Source organism: Amblyomma mixtum, chromosome 10 (assembly GCF_055824585.1).
Source record: "Amblyomma mixtum isolate Tamu chromosome 10, ASM5582458v1, whole genome shotgun sequence".
NCBI classification, from domain to species: domain Eukaryota; kingdom Metazoa; phylum Arthropoda; class Arachnida; order Ixodida; family Ixodidae; genus Amblyomma; species Amblyomma mixtum.
In genome coordinates, this window is record NC_143021.1 from 162312814 (window position 1) to 162330810 (window position 17997).

A 17997-nucleotide genomic window follows, 5' to 3' on the forward strand; every position below is an offset into this window, starting at 1 on the left:
GCACATAACCGAAAAGCGGACACACCTGCCGGCGTGGTTGCTAACGACAGTATGTGGCATTAAAGGCTTTCGCCTTAAAAGAGAAAGGATATTGCGCGGCCCTGACCACTGGGTTGAGCTTAGTCGCAATTGCTGCCACGCGCAGAGGAGAGCTGGAAAAATTCAGGGGGCACTTTCGCTGTCTAAATTTTCGTCTGTGGCACTGGTGACGTAACCAGTGGATGACGTCACAGATAATTAAGTACTAATCACTAAGTAATGACAAATTACTAATTGAATGGCTAATTGCTGATTAATTACTAATACTAATTACCTGCTAATTAATGTCGCTTAAGATTCGCCTTTAGGAGTGGAACGCGACAGCGTGATGTCGCGCTGCCAGGGAGAACACGGAACCGAACGCTACCACCCGTTGATCCTCCCCCGCCGGGACAGCCAGCGTTATCAAGTTGGGAGGACTGGGAGGTCGTGCTCTCGTCTCTGGACCCGCCATCGCAGCTTGCTGCGGTGCTTCGGGGTGCCGACGTCATGGACAAACAGCACATGAACGTTCCGACGTAGAGTGGGACCGTGCGGTGGTCCAGGGACCCAAGGGGGGTCTAAACACACTTGCCATAATAAAGTTTTTCTCTCTCTCTCTCTCGGCGGGATGCCTGCCCTTTGAACGCAACGCTATTTGAGGAAAGGAAATGGCGCAGCAATTCTCTGTCATCTAGGTGGACACCTGAACCGCACCATACAAGAAGAGAGGAAGTAGGAGTTAAAGAAGGAAGAGAAAGAGGGGCCATAATGAAGAAAATGAAAATTGTACTTGAGGAAAGGAATTTCCGCAGTAGCTGCCTCGCATGTCTCGGTGGACACGCGTCAAAAGCGCGACACCTCTGCTGACAAGCTTCTGCTGACAGCCTTCTGGCGTCGTCGCCAGCGTTAGAGAGCGAAAGCAGTGGTGTATCTGGCAACTAGACGCGGCTTGGTGTCTGTGACGTTGAGTGCCTTCGGGACACTGGATAGGCACACGCCGTAAGGAAGGTAGGAGGTGGGAGTGAAAGATGAAAGAGGGAAAGAGGTGCCGTTGTAGAGGTCTCCGGAAAAATCTCGACCACCTGGGCATGTTTAACGTGCACTGACATTGCACAGCACACTGGAGCCTTTTGCGTTTCGTCTACATTGAAACGCGGCTGGTTAATTGGTTAATTGGTTTTTGAGGAAAGGAAATGGCGCAGTACCTGTTTCACATATCTCGGCGGACACCTGAACCGCGCCGTAAGGGAACAGAGGAGGGTGGGTGTGAAAGAAGAAAGAGAGAAAGAGGTGCCGTAGTGGAGGTCTCCGGAATAATTTCTAGCAATGAGGGAGGGGGATAGAAAGGGGAGACCCCTGAATATCCTAACAAACTCACAAGAAGCGTGTCGAAACTACACAAAAGGAAGGGTAGGCAAAACGACACCGAGGCAGCAGTTCTTAAAACAATGAACTGAGCTCCACTAATATCCTCAGCAGCAGGGTCACAGACAAGAGCTTTTCCAGGCAGCCTCCACGTCCATGTAGTGACAAGAGTGGACGGACGCAGTGGTATTCACCTCCTGCAAGATCAATACAGCGTTCTTGAAAAATAGCATTTGAAACAGAACGCCATAGCAACAAATTCAGGACCCTGAACTTGAAGAGTAGCACCCTGTTAGTGCAACAAGCTCGCAACTGAAAAGATTCCAAAGCTGAGAAAAAATTGTAGCATTTCTTAGTTCCTGCACAAAAGTAGGGATATGGGTAGCATGACCAGCTGTGCATTATAAACATGCTTGATTGAATATGCATGAGAGAATGTAGCGAATCGTGTATTTCTTACCTATGTGATAAGGATGTATCTTGGGGCCGAGCAAAAAGACAACAGATGAGGAAGAGACCAGCAAGACAGAGCGTGGAACTTCAACTGAGTTTATTACACAGGTGCGTCACATTTATACATCCATCTCAAAACTTAACAAACCACCATCACATGACACTGGTGCGTTGCCTTGTGCGGGACAGCATGTTATCCAGATATGCAAACTGTTTATCAAGCCAACCGAGGTTTTGCTGACACAAGACCAGATTCTTTCTTAATACAGTAAGCTTCATACAATTCTCGACTCAGTTTAGATGCAAATTTTTTTAAGACTGTCGTTTCGTGGAACCGTGGCATGCAACCACGGCAGTGACAACAATGGTCAGCCACATGCCCATCCCCCTGCCAATGCGTCTACTCCTACGTGGTGCTCCTGAAGTCTCCAGTTTGTCCAATGTAGCTTTTGCCACAGGACAGGGGTATTCATTCGATAAACGACCCCGCTCATGCACGGGGTGAATCTGTCTGCGTGCTTAATACCACAATCTTCCTCGCAAAAGCTACAATGGGCAAACTGGAAATTGTATAAACGTCAGACTTCAGGAGCACCACGCAGGAGTAGGCGCATTGGCGGCGGGTGGGCATGTGGCGAACTATTGTCACCACTGCCGTGCTTGCCCGCCTCGTCTTCAAAAAGTTTGCATTTAAAGTGAGTAGAGAAGCGTACGAAGCCTACTGTATTAAGAAGGAATCCAGCTCTTGTGTCAGTAAAACCTCCATGCACTTGTGTGGTCATTAGTTTGCATGTCTAGATAATATGCTGTACCGCACACGGCAGCACAACAGTGTCATGTGATGGTCGCTTGTTAGGTTAGTTTGTGATTGCGATGAATGTATAAATGTGACGCACCTGTGTAATAAACTCAGTTGAAGTGCCACGCTCTGTCTTTTTGCACGGTCCCAAGATACATTCTAGTAATAGTCGCCAACTAGCCGGCCTTTCTCTGTTATAATTACCTAAGTGAAGCTCTTCTGGATGAGCACCCGTCGTGCCTGCATTCCTGATAAGCTGTCGGTGACGGCATCAGCAGGTGGCAGGTGCTGTGGCCGCCTTGCTGCTGTCGTGCTGGTGCGGTCGAGTGGAGCACTCTGGGCGGGAGCAGTCCGAATAGGAGGCTGCGGCTCCTTCCTCGAGCACGCAAAGTTATGCAGTGCTGCACAGGCAGTGATTATTACTGCAGCTTGTTTCGCCTTGTGCTGGAGCCCCATATCCAAACAAGGGAAGCGCCGCTTCCAGACACCGAAGGCTCGCTCGACCACATTACGAGTTTTGATGTGGGCTTTCTGGTACCTGCATGGATAAAGGAATATTGAGTTGGTTTAATGCCACAGCTAGAAAGTGTGGTCGATCTTTGTGATGATGATCAGTTTTTTTGGGGGCAAGGGCATCTACGGCCAAAGAGCGCCAAAAACAATGTCTTTGTCTGGCTGAGGTTAAAATATGTACACGTGTTAAAAGCAAAACAGGGTGTATAGGGCCTAAAAGAGTAGTGAGTATGCGCATGATTATAGTGCGTCCAGAGGGTGTAAAGTCAGGTGGAATGGCCTTAAGTGATGTATAGCGCCTAAAAATTGTGGCAAGAATTGCGGTATCTAAAATATGAAGCCAGGTAGCCTCAGCCACAGTCCTCTATCCAGCAAGAAGGGCAAGGCATCTGACAGTTAAGGCTAAGCTCAGCCTTCTGCTCAGCAATCAGGAGGGGCTGAGGTTACTTGGAATAAGAGATATCTTGTGAAAAGCCTACATGAGCTAAAAATTTAAGAACCATATCCAAAGAAAACATGCAAGCATAACCTAAGAATAAAGAGGGGTGCATTTGTATTTGGAATGTGTATAGTTCTGGGAAGTGCTGTCGTCTTTCTGTTTCCAATCTCGGGCACATGATTAATGTGTGGACAACTGAGATGTGTGGTGGCACCAAACACTATCACCTTGAGACTCAAGGTGCCTCTGCGGGATGATTGAACTTTGTCATGCAATGACATTGGCAACATATTAACTAACCTTCCTTGCGGCGAATTTGCTGGGCCAGGGTCCGACAGCGGTGTCATTAGGAAAGGGTGGCATGCGTAGCCAGCATCCCCCAGCAGGACTCCAGGCACCCGACGTTCCTCGTACAGTACCCGCAGGCGGGAATTGTCGAATATCCGACTGTCATGGACGGAGCCTGGCCAGTCGGCAACAACGTCAAAGAACTGCAGCTGGGGTCCGCTGACAGCCTGTACAAAACCATCAATAAGACCAATCAGCAAAAGCAAGCAGACACATGGCTCCTTCTATTTCTTCAACTCGTAATGCAACTGTTGATACGACAGCCTATCGCTAAGAACGCGCAGTTCTGAACACTCGCGAAACCCGCTTTCATGCGCAACCATGTAAAAAAAAGAAAGGAATAACGACGTACATTGTTTCTGTTCATGGAGAACGATGCTACATTATAACGCAGTATTTTCTTCAAAAGAAAATGCTCGACCTCGATCGCATATTCCAAAGAGACATATTTCGCTATCTGCCAGCGCTCGACGGGAGCATACTTTTGTTTTCGAAGTTTTTTTAACGTCCCAAAGCGATTCAGCCTAGGAGAGACGCCGTAGTGACGCCGTAGCGGGATTGAACCCGCGTCTTTCGGGCAAGCATGCTTGTGATTGTAGTACGTTCCTAGCACAGCGGGGATAGAAGAAAAATGACAGCACGTGCACTGCACGAATGAATACGCGTGAGCTGAACAGTCGTAACTGTTCAGAGAACTTCAATTTTCATTGCTCACCTGCACATTGATGGAGAAATAGCTCTTGCGGTTTCGGTACACTTCCGCATCTGCGCCTCCAGGGCTGTTGATGCGGACATGGGTGCAATCAATGCAGCCGGTTACACCAGGGAATTCGGCGATGTCGTAAAAGTCCCGCATCAGATTTCCCAGCTGCGAGACGGCTGGAAAGTGCACAAACATCGGGCGCAAGTGCTGGGCAATCAGCAAAGTGACCTTGCCAACTGCGCGGCACACTGTAGACTGCGAGATCCGCACCAGATCCCCCGTCACAGTCTGAAACGTGCCGGCCCCGTAAAATCTTAGCGCCAGGAGCAGCTGCAGCATCGGAGGCACGGGCTGTCCCCTGTTGTCGGGACTCTCGCGCAGAGGCAGCAAGGTGAGCAGCTCCCGCACGGCGCTCTTCGAGAAGCGATAGCGGGCGAGGAACTGCTCGTCGTTATACAGCTCCATGGGGTTCCCCCGATCGCCTAACGCTGGCCGGGGGATCTTCGGCAACCGATGGGCCTCTGAAAACGCAACGTCCATGGCGTGGCACGCGAACTCGAACGCAGCTACTCTCCGCGCGACGTCCGTTCGGTACGCGGCCATATTGGAAAGAACGACGAAGTCAGCGTCAAGCTAGCCCCTAAGCCGACTTGAAAGTTGGGCCGAATGAGATCGAGCCAAGTCGATCGCAGGTCGCCTTTCAAGTCAAGTTTCGTTTATGAAACAGGATGGAGCTGCCTTGAGACCGATGGAAGTCAAGTTCGAGTGAAGTTAGATTTCTGCATTCGGGGGTTACACATATTTGGTTTGGTTTGTGGTGGCTTTAATGTCCCAAGGCGACTCAGGCTATGAGGGACGCCGGAGTAGAGGGCTCCATAAATTTTCACCACCTGGGGTTCTTTAACGTGCACTGACATCGCACAGTACACGGGCCTCTAGAATTTCGCTGGGATCCAACCAACGTGTTTTGGGTGAGCAGCCGAGCGCCGTAACCACTCAGCCACCACAGTGGGGCAGATCAGTTTGTGTTATCACTTCAAAGTTGTGTTTTGGGTGAGCAGCCGAGCGCCATAACAACTCAGCCACCGCAGTGGGGCAGATCAGTTTGTGTTATCACTTCAAAGTTGTGTATTTTGCCTTTTCAAGGGATGTGTGTTACCAATCAGCTATTAAATGGCACACTTTTTTTTTGGCTAGTGTAGAGTTCAAAAGAAGCGATGAGTGTATTGTTTTTATTTGGTTTGGATTGAAGATGGTGCAGAACAGCCAATCCTTCAGCTGTTAAACTGGAGCCTTCTTTTCAGGGAACTAATGCGCGAGCGGTTGGTAGTGTATTGTCGCTCTCTCTTGTCTGTGTCCAAAGTGGGAGTTGGTTGGCAGTTGTCATGGTATGGCGCAAAAGGTTGATTCTTTTGGTCTGAAATGTGCTTCCCGACATGATTCATACACCTCTTCTAGCTCAGTCTCTTGCGACAAAGGTGCATAACGGGCAGCAACTAGCACTGAGAAAGAAGTAAAGTCTACTGCAGCATATGTGCCAAGAGAAGTGCAGGCATTGCTATGTCATGGTGAAACGCACCAAAATACAGTTAGCGACCTGTGAGAATTTTGAATTTCCGAGTGTAAAGGTAATGGTAGTACACTGAACTCCTGTAGCTCTTGCAGAAGCTACACAATCTGTCTGCAAGTAGTTGCACTCAACAGTCTGTTCTTGAGCCAAATGCACCTGATGTTTGTTAGCTGCCTTGACCTATGTCACAGTCGTGGTGGACCACTGAAAAAAAAATTTATGACCCCTGTAGTCTTTGCGACATTTTGTTTTGTGGTTCAATGAACACTTGGTGATATGACTATGCAGTTAGTTCTAGCTTAGAAGTGTTTTAGTGAAATTATTCACATGCAAACACGTAGCCTAGTGTTTTTTTTATTTGTACCTGCAGGTACTCGTTCGCTGCAGTTGCGCCCACCTTCTTGGAATAGTACCAATTCCACTCGAGGAGAACTCGCATCTCTTGAAATTGTTACAGGCTTTGGGGGTTCAAAATAGCAGAACATGAGTGCCATCAGCAAGTGCTTGGTGACGTATGCTTCTTTTAAGTCTTTTCCGTGCCTTGTGCAGGTTGTCGCAGGAATGTGGTGCCCATGTTTTCAAGGATTAAATTACTTCAGCATAGTGGCATTGCATTGACTCGAGCTCTGGGCCAACCTAGTAGAGAGCATAGGAGGAACCACGTTCTTTACGGGTTTAGGTTTTTGTGTAGGAGGCCTTAGGTTAAGCGACACAGCATAGATAATAGAACTAGGAGAGAGCAGTGTTGGCCTTTGTGCACTTATGGTGTTGACTCTTCCATGAGCAGAGATTGTTGCGACTTTTCTTACATGGAACCTTTGCCAGTGTGGCCTAAATTTTCCCTACCAATTGGTTTTGCAAGCCGTGCCAGGGGAGGATTTTCGTTGCAAGAGCAGCCAGATTTGTAGCATACAGCAGTGCATACTTCCGCGAATTACTGTTTGAATACAAAGACCCACAAGCACCATGTAGCCATAGCAGCAGGAGGAGGAGTACCATTCCTCCCACTGAGTCATGTACTTGAAACCATACGGGTGCCAATGAAGTGACGTTATGAGGATTTGCCACATACTGTTCGTGCAAGCATTCAGACAGCATTCCAGTTTCTTTCACTTGTAGGCACTATTTTATTCTGGTGCCTCTCGCAGCCTGCGAAGCTGTTCTAGTTTTATTTCTTTTTCGATTTGGAGAATTTCGATTTTTAGTTTTTTTTCCTCAATGTCCAAAACTTTCTTCTCCCTACGTTCTTCGAGAAGACTTTGGTGGTCCTCCCGCATCAGCTGGAGGCGCACCGCATGCTCTTCTCGCAGTAGAGAGGCTCTGACATCATTCTCGTCTGCCAGAGACCTCTCCAAGAGGGCCATCCGCCCTCTCGGAGCCCTGCCACCATCGCCAGTGGCCACTGCTTCAGCAGCAGTGCAAGCGTCAGCTCCAGAAGCAACTGCAGCTGTGCTGGGAGCATCGCCAGGTTCTACAGGTGTACAAAAGGCACCGCTCTCCTGCTGAGTTGCTTCTGGAGCTGCCGCACTTGGGCCAACAGGAGCCGTTGATGGCTGCTCCTCGTCAACAGGAGGAGCTTCCCAGTCTTCCTCTGTAATAAACAAAAAGTAAAAATTAGTGGGAAAATAAATCTAAGCTAACAATGCATTATCCTCCTACCTCAATAGAGCAAACTGTTGGGTCAGTTAGTAAACAGACATTATAACGAAACCTTTATAATGTTCCTTAGAAGTAAGTGAGGCATCAGTTGCCTTTCTCAGCACCAAATAACTGCCATTGCATCTTGGGGCCATGGTTTAGGTGTTCTGTTTTGGTCTGTTATATTCTTCGCAATTTGCTGTGAGCCTCATGGCCTCACTTTTGTGTTTTTTCTGCTAATATGCTAATATATAATTTGCTAATATAGTCGTGCTGGCCCAGAGTTTTTACACATGTGGTTATTCTTTAATTCTGTGCTTGCACCTTTTTGTTCTTTCAGTGGGTTTCGTTATTTTTAAATTTTTGTACATTTCCAACTTAGCATTTGTGTGTTTCTCTCTTCCGTCCTGTGTTTTTTGTAAAGGTTTCCTTATAATTACTTTCAACCTCCTTAGCCACATATATGCGATACCAATGCTAAGGTGGGGCATACAAGAAAAGTGAAGAATACTGCAGCCTGTGGAACAGCCTATAATGGGTGTATGTAAGCTACTGTACAAAGCTGCTATTTCTCGTGTCTCATTATAGGAGTCCTGAATCAGTCACTGCAAACTGTTGCACTGTGGTTGTATTACATTGGCAGTGCCATTCCTATAGCGAGTATTACAATTTCCTTTCTGTTTAATATAGTGCATTGTACAAATAAAGTATGTACAAGTGACAATTGAATGCTGTGTTGTGCAACAAATTTTTATTTTTGATGCTACCGCCATAAATATTACTGCACAGTTTGTGTACACACTGCTGCCACTAGTGCTACTTTTCAGTCTGCACTAATAAGCACATCTGTAGGCAACCAAATTCAGGGCTACAGAAAACACTCCTCAAGTAAAACCTCTGCAATGCAAAACACAATTTGCTTTCAAACTAGCAGCCAAATTCCAAAGGTATTTCGAGCATTAAACAGAGGCAAGCTGCAATATTATTCAGAACGAGAATGTTGTTAGCTTATCCCTCAAGCACTACCATGTACAAGTGCACACAAATATGAAAATATGTGGAGTGCATGCATAATGGAACTGCATGAAAGTTGACATTCGTTTAAAGAGATGCAGGAATGCCCAGCCGGGCTCAAAAACACGAAATAAGCAGGTGAAAATGTCATAATGAATGCAGTTCAGGTTGCAGCACGGAACAAGGTTGCTACATCAGTGCCCGACGGTTGACTCGCCTCCTTTCACTACAGAAAAACAGCACACCACTTACATGCGTGAGCACCACCAAGACAGAATGCCTTCGGAGTGCTGTCCAACAACATGCAGCTTGGAGCAGGTCATCCTTTTGCATTGTCAACCAATGCAGCCTTGATCTGCACAAACATTCAGCCAACCCCGTGTACAGCAGCTTGCAACAGTGTTGCTGTAGCTGAACCCTATAATCCTCACAGTAGATTAAAGGCAATAAAAAAATTAAAGCAGCGTCACTTGCAACAGTGCACACTGCCATGCAAAGTGCCCTACCTGCATAGTGGTATTCCATATCGCCTGGTCCATCGACCATTGGCTGCAGGAGCCTAACAACAGGCAAACTTGCCACTGGCAAGAGGTCAATGCCCCTGTCCGAGTCTGTCTGATTGCCAGCACGCGTGGAAATGTGGCTGGCAACAGCCAGCACTTGTTCAGTTTGCGGGCTTATAGCGCACTCTGCTGGCCCTCCCCCTGAAAAGAAAACAAAACATATAGCACACAGGGAACCTAGCTTTAATAGATGTAAAATGTGCCATTAAAATACTGTTTTTTTCATGAAGTCCCATACAAAAGCAACCGAAGGCACATCAATGCGTCCGGTGTTGTTTTCGCTCCATTTTTGTGCCACTAGTCCCAATAGTGTCATGAACGAGTAAAGGTAGGTTGCTTTATGCACAGCCTTCCGGATTTTCAATAGTACCAATCAACTCTCAATCGCGCAGCTAGTTTCCTCATGAACATAAAGTTCGCCAGTGTTGACGCCGTCTGAACTAGGTCAGCGGTACGAATCGTCCGTTGTCTGTTCGCTGCCGGCGTGACGCGAACGCTCCATCGCATGGTACTGCCCGCTCATCGTCTTCTATGTAGCAGAAATCTGTGCTTTCGCACTGACTCGAGTGTAGTAAACATTCTCCATAGTTTTTATGAAACAAGGAGGCTGTAGAGGATACTGCTTACGCATTATTTACACGATGAAAGCAGGCTGCATTTATCTGCATTCGTAAATGCAGCAGGGTACACTTCGCGGAAAGCGTGATTACGCGCCAATTTGCGCGTTATTATACCGTTCCTAAAACTATGCATTCCAGCACACGCTGCTTACGCAGACCAAGTAGAATAATCGCGCCCTTATCCATGGCACACGAAACATGCAGGAACAAGCGTTAGTAAACGGCCTGAAAGCTGCGCTCACCTGTCTTATGGCAATCCCTCCGTTTCCTCGCATCCTCCTCCTTTGACTTCTGCTTCATATTATTCCAGCATTTTTTGAGCTGGTGAGGGTCGCGTCGGGTCACCCCGTGGTTACTGTTAAAAATTCTTGCAACTTCTTTCCAAATCTCGTTTTTCTTCGCCAGAGAAGACACATCTGTTTTCTTGCACTCCAGTATGTGCTGATGCGCCTTCACCAGCGCCGTTAGGAGCTCTTTTTCTTCAAACGTGAAGCGAGGCGCTGGTCTCCGCTGAGAGCCCGAGTCTTCGCAGTGTTGCGACATTTCGCGATTTCTGCTCACGTGGATAAGGTAGATAAACACGCCTTGCTAGTAGGCCAACGTGAACAGAAAAGAAACAACGTAGAAAAAACTGGCTACGGCTCAACTAGAATTGGCTCAATGTGGGACACGTTGCCAACCAAAGACGTCATTCGGGCGAAAGCGGCCGGTAGCACTGAAATGTGGTTTTATTGTTAGCATTTTTCTGCAGAAGTCACTTACACCTAGTGCCTGTTTATGATTGCTGAACGAAACGCGTGGTTTTATACGAGTAAAACGTGCGTTATTACAATAGAATGTTGAATACTCTCTTCCCCAGACGAGCAATGCGCCCTCGCGTTCAAGCACGCACTTCACTTGACGAAGCAAGTCAGGTTGAGCGTCTATGAAACACGAAACCAAACTTGGGGGTCCTGAAGTCGACTTGATGCTTCAAGTCGGCTTACCGTAGTCAGGTTCAAGCGCGATACAAGTTCGAGTGAAGTTAGATTTCTGCATTCGGGGGTGACCCCCGAATGCAGAAATCTAACTTCACTCGAACTTGTATCGCGCTTGAACCTGACTACGGTAAGCCGACTTGAAGCATCAAGTCGACTTCAGGACCCCCAAGTTTGGTTTCGTGTTTCATAGACGCTCAACCTGACTTGCTTCGTCAAGTGAAGTGCGTGCTTGAACGCGAGGGCGCATTGCTCGTCTGGGGAAGAGAGTATTCAACATTCTATTGTAATAACGCACGTTTTACTCGTATAAAACCACGCGTTTCGTTCAGCAATCATAAACAGGCACTAGGTGTAAGTGACTTCTGCAGAAAAATGCTAACAATAAAACCACATTTCAGTGCTACCGGCCGCTTTCGCCCGAATGACGTCTTTGGTTGGCAACGTGTCCCACATTGAGCCAATTCTAGTTGAGCCGTAGCCAGTTTTTTCTACGTTGTTTCTTTTCTGTTCACGTTGGCCTACTAGCAAGGCGTGTTTATCTACCTTATCCACGTGAGCAGAAATCGCGAAATGTCGCAACACTGCGAAGACTCGGGCTCTCAGCGGAGACCAGCGCCTCGCTTCACGTTTGAAGAAAAAGAGCTCCTAACGGCGCTGGTGAAGGCGCATCAGCACATACTGGAGTGCAAGAAAACAGATGTGTCTTCTCTGGCGAAGAAAAACGAGATTTGGAAAGAAGTTGCAAGAATTTTTAACAGTAACCACGGGGTGACCCGACGCGACCCTCACCAGCTCAAAAAATGCTGGAATAATATGAAGCAGAAGTCAAAGGAGGAGGATGCGAGGAAACGGAGGGATTGCCATAAGACAGGTGAGCGCAGCTTTCAGGCCGTTTACTAACGCTTGTTCCTGCATGTTTCGTGTGCCATGGATAAGGGCGCGATTATTCTACTTGGTCTGCGTAAGCAGCGTGTGCTGGAATGCGTAGTTTTAGGAACGGTATAATAACGCGCAAATTGGCGCGTAATCACGCTTTCCGCGAAGTGTACCCTGCTGCATTTACGAATGCAGATAAATGCAGCCTGCTTTCATCGTGTAAATAATGCGTAAGCAGTATCCTCTACAGCCTCCTTGTTTCATAAAAACTATGGAGAATGTTTACTACACTCGAGTCAGTGCGAAAGCACAGATTTCTGCTACATAGAAGACGATGAGCGGGCAGTACCATGCGATGGAGCGTTCGCGTCACGCCGGCAGCGAACAGACAACGGACGATTCGTACCGCTGACCTAGTTCAGACGGCGTCAACACTGGCGAACTTTATGTTCATGAGGAAACTAGCTGCGCGATTGAGAGTTGATTGGTACTATTGAAAATCCGGAAGGCTGTGCATAAAGCAACCTACCTTTACTCGTTCATGACACTATTGGGACTAGTGGCACAAAAATGGAGCGAAAACAACACCGGACGCATTGATGTGCCTTCGGTTGCTTTTGTATGGGACTTCATGAAAAAAACAGTATTTTAATGGCACATTTTACATCTATTAAAGCTAGGTTCCCTGTGTGCTATATGTTTTGTTTTCTTTTCAGGGGGAGGGCCAGGAGAGTGCGCTATAAGCCCGCAAACTGAACAAGTGCTGGCTGTTGCCAGCCACATTTCCACGCGTGCTGGCAATCAGACAGACTCGGACAGGGGCATTGACCTCTTGCCAGTGGCAAGTTTGCCTGTTGTTAGGCTCCTGCAGCCAATGGTCGATGGACCAGGCGATATGGAATACCACTATGCAGGTAGGGCACTTTGCATGGCAGTGTGCACTGTTGCAAGTGACGCTGCTTTAATTTTTTTATTGCCTTTAATCTACTGTGAGGATTATAGGGTTCAGCTACAGCAACACTGTTGCAAGCTGCTGTACACGGGGTTGGCTGAATGTTTGTGCAGATCAAGGCTGCATTGGTTGACAATGCAAAAGGATGACCTGCTCCAAGCTGCATGTTGTTGGACAGCACTCCGAAGGCATTCTGTCTTGGTGGTGCTCACGCATGTAAGTGGTGTGCTGTTTTTCTGTAGTGAAAGGAGGCGAGTCAACCGTCGGGCACTGATGTAGCAACCTTGTTCCGTGCTGCAACCTGAACTGCATTCATTATGACATTTTCACCTGCTTATTTCGTGTTTTTGAGCCCGGCTGGGCATTCCTGCATCTCTTTAAACGAATGTCAACTTTCATGCAGTTCCATTATGCATGCACTCCACATATTTTCATATTTGTGTGCACTTGTACATGGTAGTGCTTGAGGGATAAGCTAACAACATTCTCGTTCTGAATAATATTGCAGCTTGCCTCTGTTTAATGCTCGAAATACCTTTGGAATTTGGCTGCTAGTTTGAAAGCAAATTGTGTTTTGCATTGCAGAGGTTTTACTTGAGGAGTGTTTTCTGTAGCCCTGAATTTGGTTGCCTACAGATGTGCTTATTAGTGCAGACTGAAAAGTAGCACTAGTGGCAGCAGTGTGTACACAAACTGTGCAGTAATATTTATGGCGGTAGCATCAAAAATAAAAATTTGTTGCACAACACAGCATTCAATTGTCACTTGTACATACTTTATTTGTACAATGCACTATATTAAACAGAAAGGAAATTGTAATACTCGCTATAGGAATGGCACTGCCAATGTAATACAACCACAGTGCAACAGTTTGCAGTGACTGATTCAGGACTCCTATAATGAGACACGAGAAATAGCAGCTTTGTACAGTAGCTTACATACACCCATTATAGGCTGTTCCACAGGCTGCAGTATTCTTCACTTTTCTTGTATGCCCCACCTTAGCATTGGTATCGCATATATGTGGCTAAGGAGGTTGAAAGTAATTATAAGGAAACCTTTACAAAAAACACAGGACGGAAGAGAGAAACACACAAATGCTAAGTTGGAAATGTACAAAAATTTAAAAATAACGAAACCCACTGAAAGAACAAAAAGGTGCAAGCACAGAATTAAAGAATAACCACATGTGTAAAAACTCTGGGCCAGCACGACTATATTAGCAAATTATATATTAGCATATTAGCAGAAAAAACACAAAAGTGAGGCCATGAGGCTCACAGCAAATTGCGAAGAATATAACAGACCAAAACAGAACACCTAAACCATGGCCCCAAGATGCAATGGCAGTTATTTGGTGCTGAGAAAGGCAACTGATGCCTCACTTACTTCTAAGGAACATTATAAAGGTTTCGTTATAATGTCTGTTTACTAACTGACCCAACAGTTTGCTCTATTGAGGTAGGAGGATAATGCATTGTTAGCTTAGATTTATTTTCCCACTAATTTTTACTTTTTGTTTATTACAGAGGAAGACTGGGAAGCTCCTCCTGTTGACGAGGAGCAGCCATCAACGGCTCCTGTTGGCCCAAGTGCGGCAGCTCCAGAAGCAACTCAGCAGGAGAGCGGTGCCTTTTGTACACCTGTAGAACCTGGCGATGCTCCCAGCACAGCTGCAGTTGCTTCTGGAGCTGACGCTTGCACTGCTGCTGAAGCAGTGGCCACTGGCGATGGTGGCAGGGCTCCGAGAGGGCGGATGGCCCTCTTGGAGAGGTCTCTGGCAGACGAGAATGATGTCAGAGCCTCTCTACTGCGAGAAGAGCATGCGGTGCGCCTCCAGCTGATGCGGGAGGACCACCAAAGTCTTTTCGAAGAACGTAGGGAGAAGAAAGTTTTGGACATTGAGGAAAAAAAACTAAAAATCGAAATTCTCCAAATCGAAAAAGAAATAAAACTAGAACAGCTTCGCAGGCTGCGAGAGGCACCAGAATAAAATAGTGCCTACAAGTGAAAGAAACTGGAATGCTGTCTGAATGCTTGCACGAACAGTATGTGGCAAATCCTCATAACGTCACTTCATTGGCACCCGTATGGTTTCAAGTACATGACTCAGTGGGAGGAATGGTACTCCTCCTCCTGCTGCTATGGCTACATGGTGCTTGTGGGTCTTTGTATTCAAACAGTAATTCGCGGAAGTATGCACTGCTGTATGCTACAAATCTGGCTGCTCTTGCAACGAAAATCCTCCCCTGGCACGGCTTGCAAAACCAATTGGTAGGGAAAATTTAGGCCACACTGGCAAAGGTTCCATGTAAGAAAAGTCGCAACAATCTCTGCTCATGGAAGAGTCAACACCATAAGTGCACAAAGGCCAACACTGCTCTCTCCTAGTTCTATTATCTATGCTGTGTCGCTTAACCTAAGGCCTCCTACACAAAAACCTAAACCCGTAAAGAACGTGGTTCCTCCTATGCTCTCTACTAGGTTGGCCCAGAGCTCGAGTCAATGCAATGCCACTATGCTGAAGTAATTTAATCCTTGAAAACATGGGCACCACATTCCTGCGACAACCTGCACAAGGCACGGAAAAGACTTAAAAGAAGCATACGTCACCAAGCACTTGCTGATGGCACTCATGTTCTGCTATTTTGAACCCCCAAAGCCTGTAACAATTTCAAGAGATGCGAGTTCTCCTCGAGTGGAATTGGTACTATTCCAAGAAGGTGGGCGCAACTGCAGCGAACGAGTACCTGCAGGTACAAATAAAAAAAACACTAGGCTACGTGTTTGCATGTGAATAATTTCACTAAAACACTTCTAAGCTAGAACTAACTGCATAGTCATATCACCAAGTGTTCATTGAACCACAAAACAAAATGTCGCAAAGACTACAGGGGTCATAAATTTTTTTTTCAGTGGTCCACCACGACTGTGACATAGGTCAAGGCAGCTAACAAACATCAGGTGCATTTGGCTCAAGAACAGACTGTTGAGTGCAACTACTTGCAGACAGATTGTGTAGCTTCTGCAAGAGCTACAGGAGTTCAGTGTACTACCATTACCTTTACACTCGGAAATTCAAAATTCTCACAGGTCGCTAACTGTATTTTGGTGCGTTTCACCATGACATAGCAATGCCTGCACTTCTCTTGGCACATATGCTGCAGTAGACTTTACTTCTTTCTCAGTGCTAGTTGCTGCCCGTTATGCACCTTTGTCGCAAGAGACTGAGCTAGAAGAGGTGTATGAATCATGTCGGGAAGCACATTTCAGACCAAAAGAATCAACCTTTTGCGCCATACCATGACAACTGCCAACCAACTCCCACTTTGGACACAGACAAGAGAGAGCGACAATACACTACCAACCGCTCGCGCATTAGTTCCCTGAAAAGAAGGCTCCAGTTTAACAGCTGAAGGATTGGCTGTTCTACACCATCTTCAATCCAAACCAAATAAAAACAATACACTCATCGCTTCTTTTGAACTCTACACTAGCCAAAAAAAAAGTGTGCCATTTAATAGCTGATTGGTAACACACATCCCTTGAAAAGGCAAAATACACAACTTTGAAGTGATAACACAAACTGATCTGCCCCACTGCGGTGGCTGAGTTGTTATGGCGCTCGGCTGCTCACCCAAAACACAACTTTGAAGTGATAACACAAACTGATCTGCCCCACTGTGGTGGCTGAGTGGTTACGGCGCTCGGCTGCTCACCCAAAACACGTTGGTTGGATCCCAGCGAAATTCTAGAGGCCCGTGTACTGTGCGATGTCAGTGCACGTTAAAGAACCCCAGGTGGTGAAAATTTATGGAGCCCTCTACTCCGGCGTCCCTCATAGCCTGAGTCGCCTTGGGACATTAAAGCCACCACAAACCAAACCAAATATGTGTAAGCAAAGACACCGATGCAGCAGTTCTTAAAACAATGAACTGAGCTCCACTAATATCCTCAGCAGCAGGGTCACAGACAAGAGCTTTTCCAGGCAGCCTCCACGTCCATGTAGTGACAAGAGTGGACGGACGCAGTGGTATTCACCTCCTGCAAGATCAATACAGCGTTCTTGAAAAATAGCATTTGAAACAGAACGCCATAGCAACAAATTCAGGACCCTGAACTTGAAGAGTAGCACCCTGTTAGTGCAACAAGCTCGCAACTGAAAAGATTCCAAAGCTGAGAAAAAATTGTAGCATTTCTTAGTTCCTGCACAAAAGTAGGGATATGGGTAGCATGACCAGCTGTGCATTATAAACATGCTTGATTGAATATGCATGAGAGAATGTAGCGAATCGTGTATTTCTTACCTATGTGATAAGGATGTATCTTGGGGCCGAGCAAAAAGACAACAGATGAGGAAGAGACCAGCAAGACAGAGCGTGGAACTTCAACTGAGTTTATTACACAGGTGCGTCACATTTATACATCCATCTCAAAACTTAACAAACCACCATCACATGACACTGGTGCGTTGCCTTGTGCGGGACAGCATGTTATCCAGATATGCAAACTGTTTATCAAGCCAACCGAGGTTTTGCTGACACAAGACCAGATTCTTTCTTAATACAGTAAGCTTCATACAATTCTCGACTCAGTTTAGATGCAAATTTTTTTAAGACTGTCGTTTCGTGGAACCGTGGCATGCAACCACGGCAGTGACAACAATGGTCAGCCACATGCCCATCCCCCTGCCAATGCGTCTACTCCTACGTGGTGCTCCTGAAGTCTCCAGTTTGTCCAATGTAGCTTTTGCCACAGGACAGGGGTATTCATTCGATAAACGACCCCGCTCATGCACGGGGTGAATCTGTCTGCGTGCTTAATACCACAATCTTCCTCGCAAAAGCTACAATGGGCAAACTGGAAATTGTATAAACGTCAGACTTCAGGAGCACCACGCAGGAGTAGGCGCATTGGCGGCGGGTGGGCATGTGGCGAACTATTGTCACCACTGCCGTGCTTGCCCGCCTCGTCTTCAAAAAGTTTGCATTTAAAGTGAGTAGAGAAGCGTACGAAGCCTACTGTATTAAGAAGGAATCCAGCTCTTGTGTCAGTAAAACCTCCATGCACTTGTGTGGTCATTAGTTTGCATGTCTAGATAATATGCTGTACCGCACACGGCAGCACAACAGTGTCATGTGAT

General features: G+C 46.7%; 2 protein-coding genes across 2 annotated transcripts; one reads left to right on the forward strand and one right to left on the reverse strand.

Annotated features, from left to right (window-relative positions):
* Positions 1–7321: 7321 nt before the first annotated feature.
* Positions 7322–10601, reverse strand: LOC149327559 (uncharacterized). The gene is made up of 3 exons (XM_089563983.1): positions 10289–10601; positions 9370–9567; positions 7322–7802 (listed from the first exon to the last, which is right to left on the reverse strand). The coding sequence occupies exons 1-3, from the start codon at positions 10587–10589 to the stop codon at positions 7339–7341; spliced, it is 963 nt and encodes a 320-aa protein (XP_089420109.1). The 5' UTR covers positions 10590–10601; the 3' UTR covers positions 7322–7338.
* Positions 10602–11584: 983 nt separating this feature from the next.
* LOC149327560 (uncharacterized) lies at positions 11585–14847 on the forward strand. The gene is made up of 3 exons (XM_089564087.1): positions 11585–11897; positions 12619–12816; positions 14384–14847. Exons 1-3 carry the CDS (start codon positions 11597–11599, stop codon positions 14845–14847), a joined length of 963 nt encoding a protein of 320 aa, XP_089420213.1. The 5' UTR covers positions 11585–11596.
* The last annotated feature ends 3150 nt before the right edge of the window (positions 14848–17997 follow it).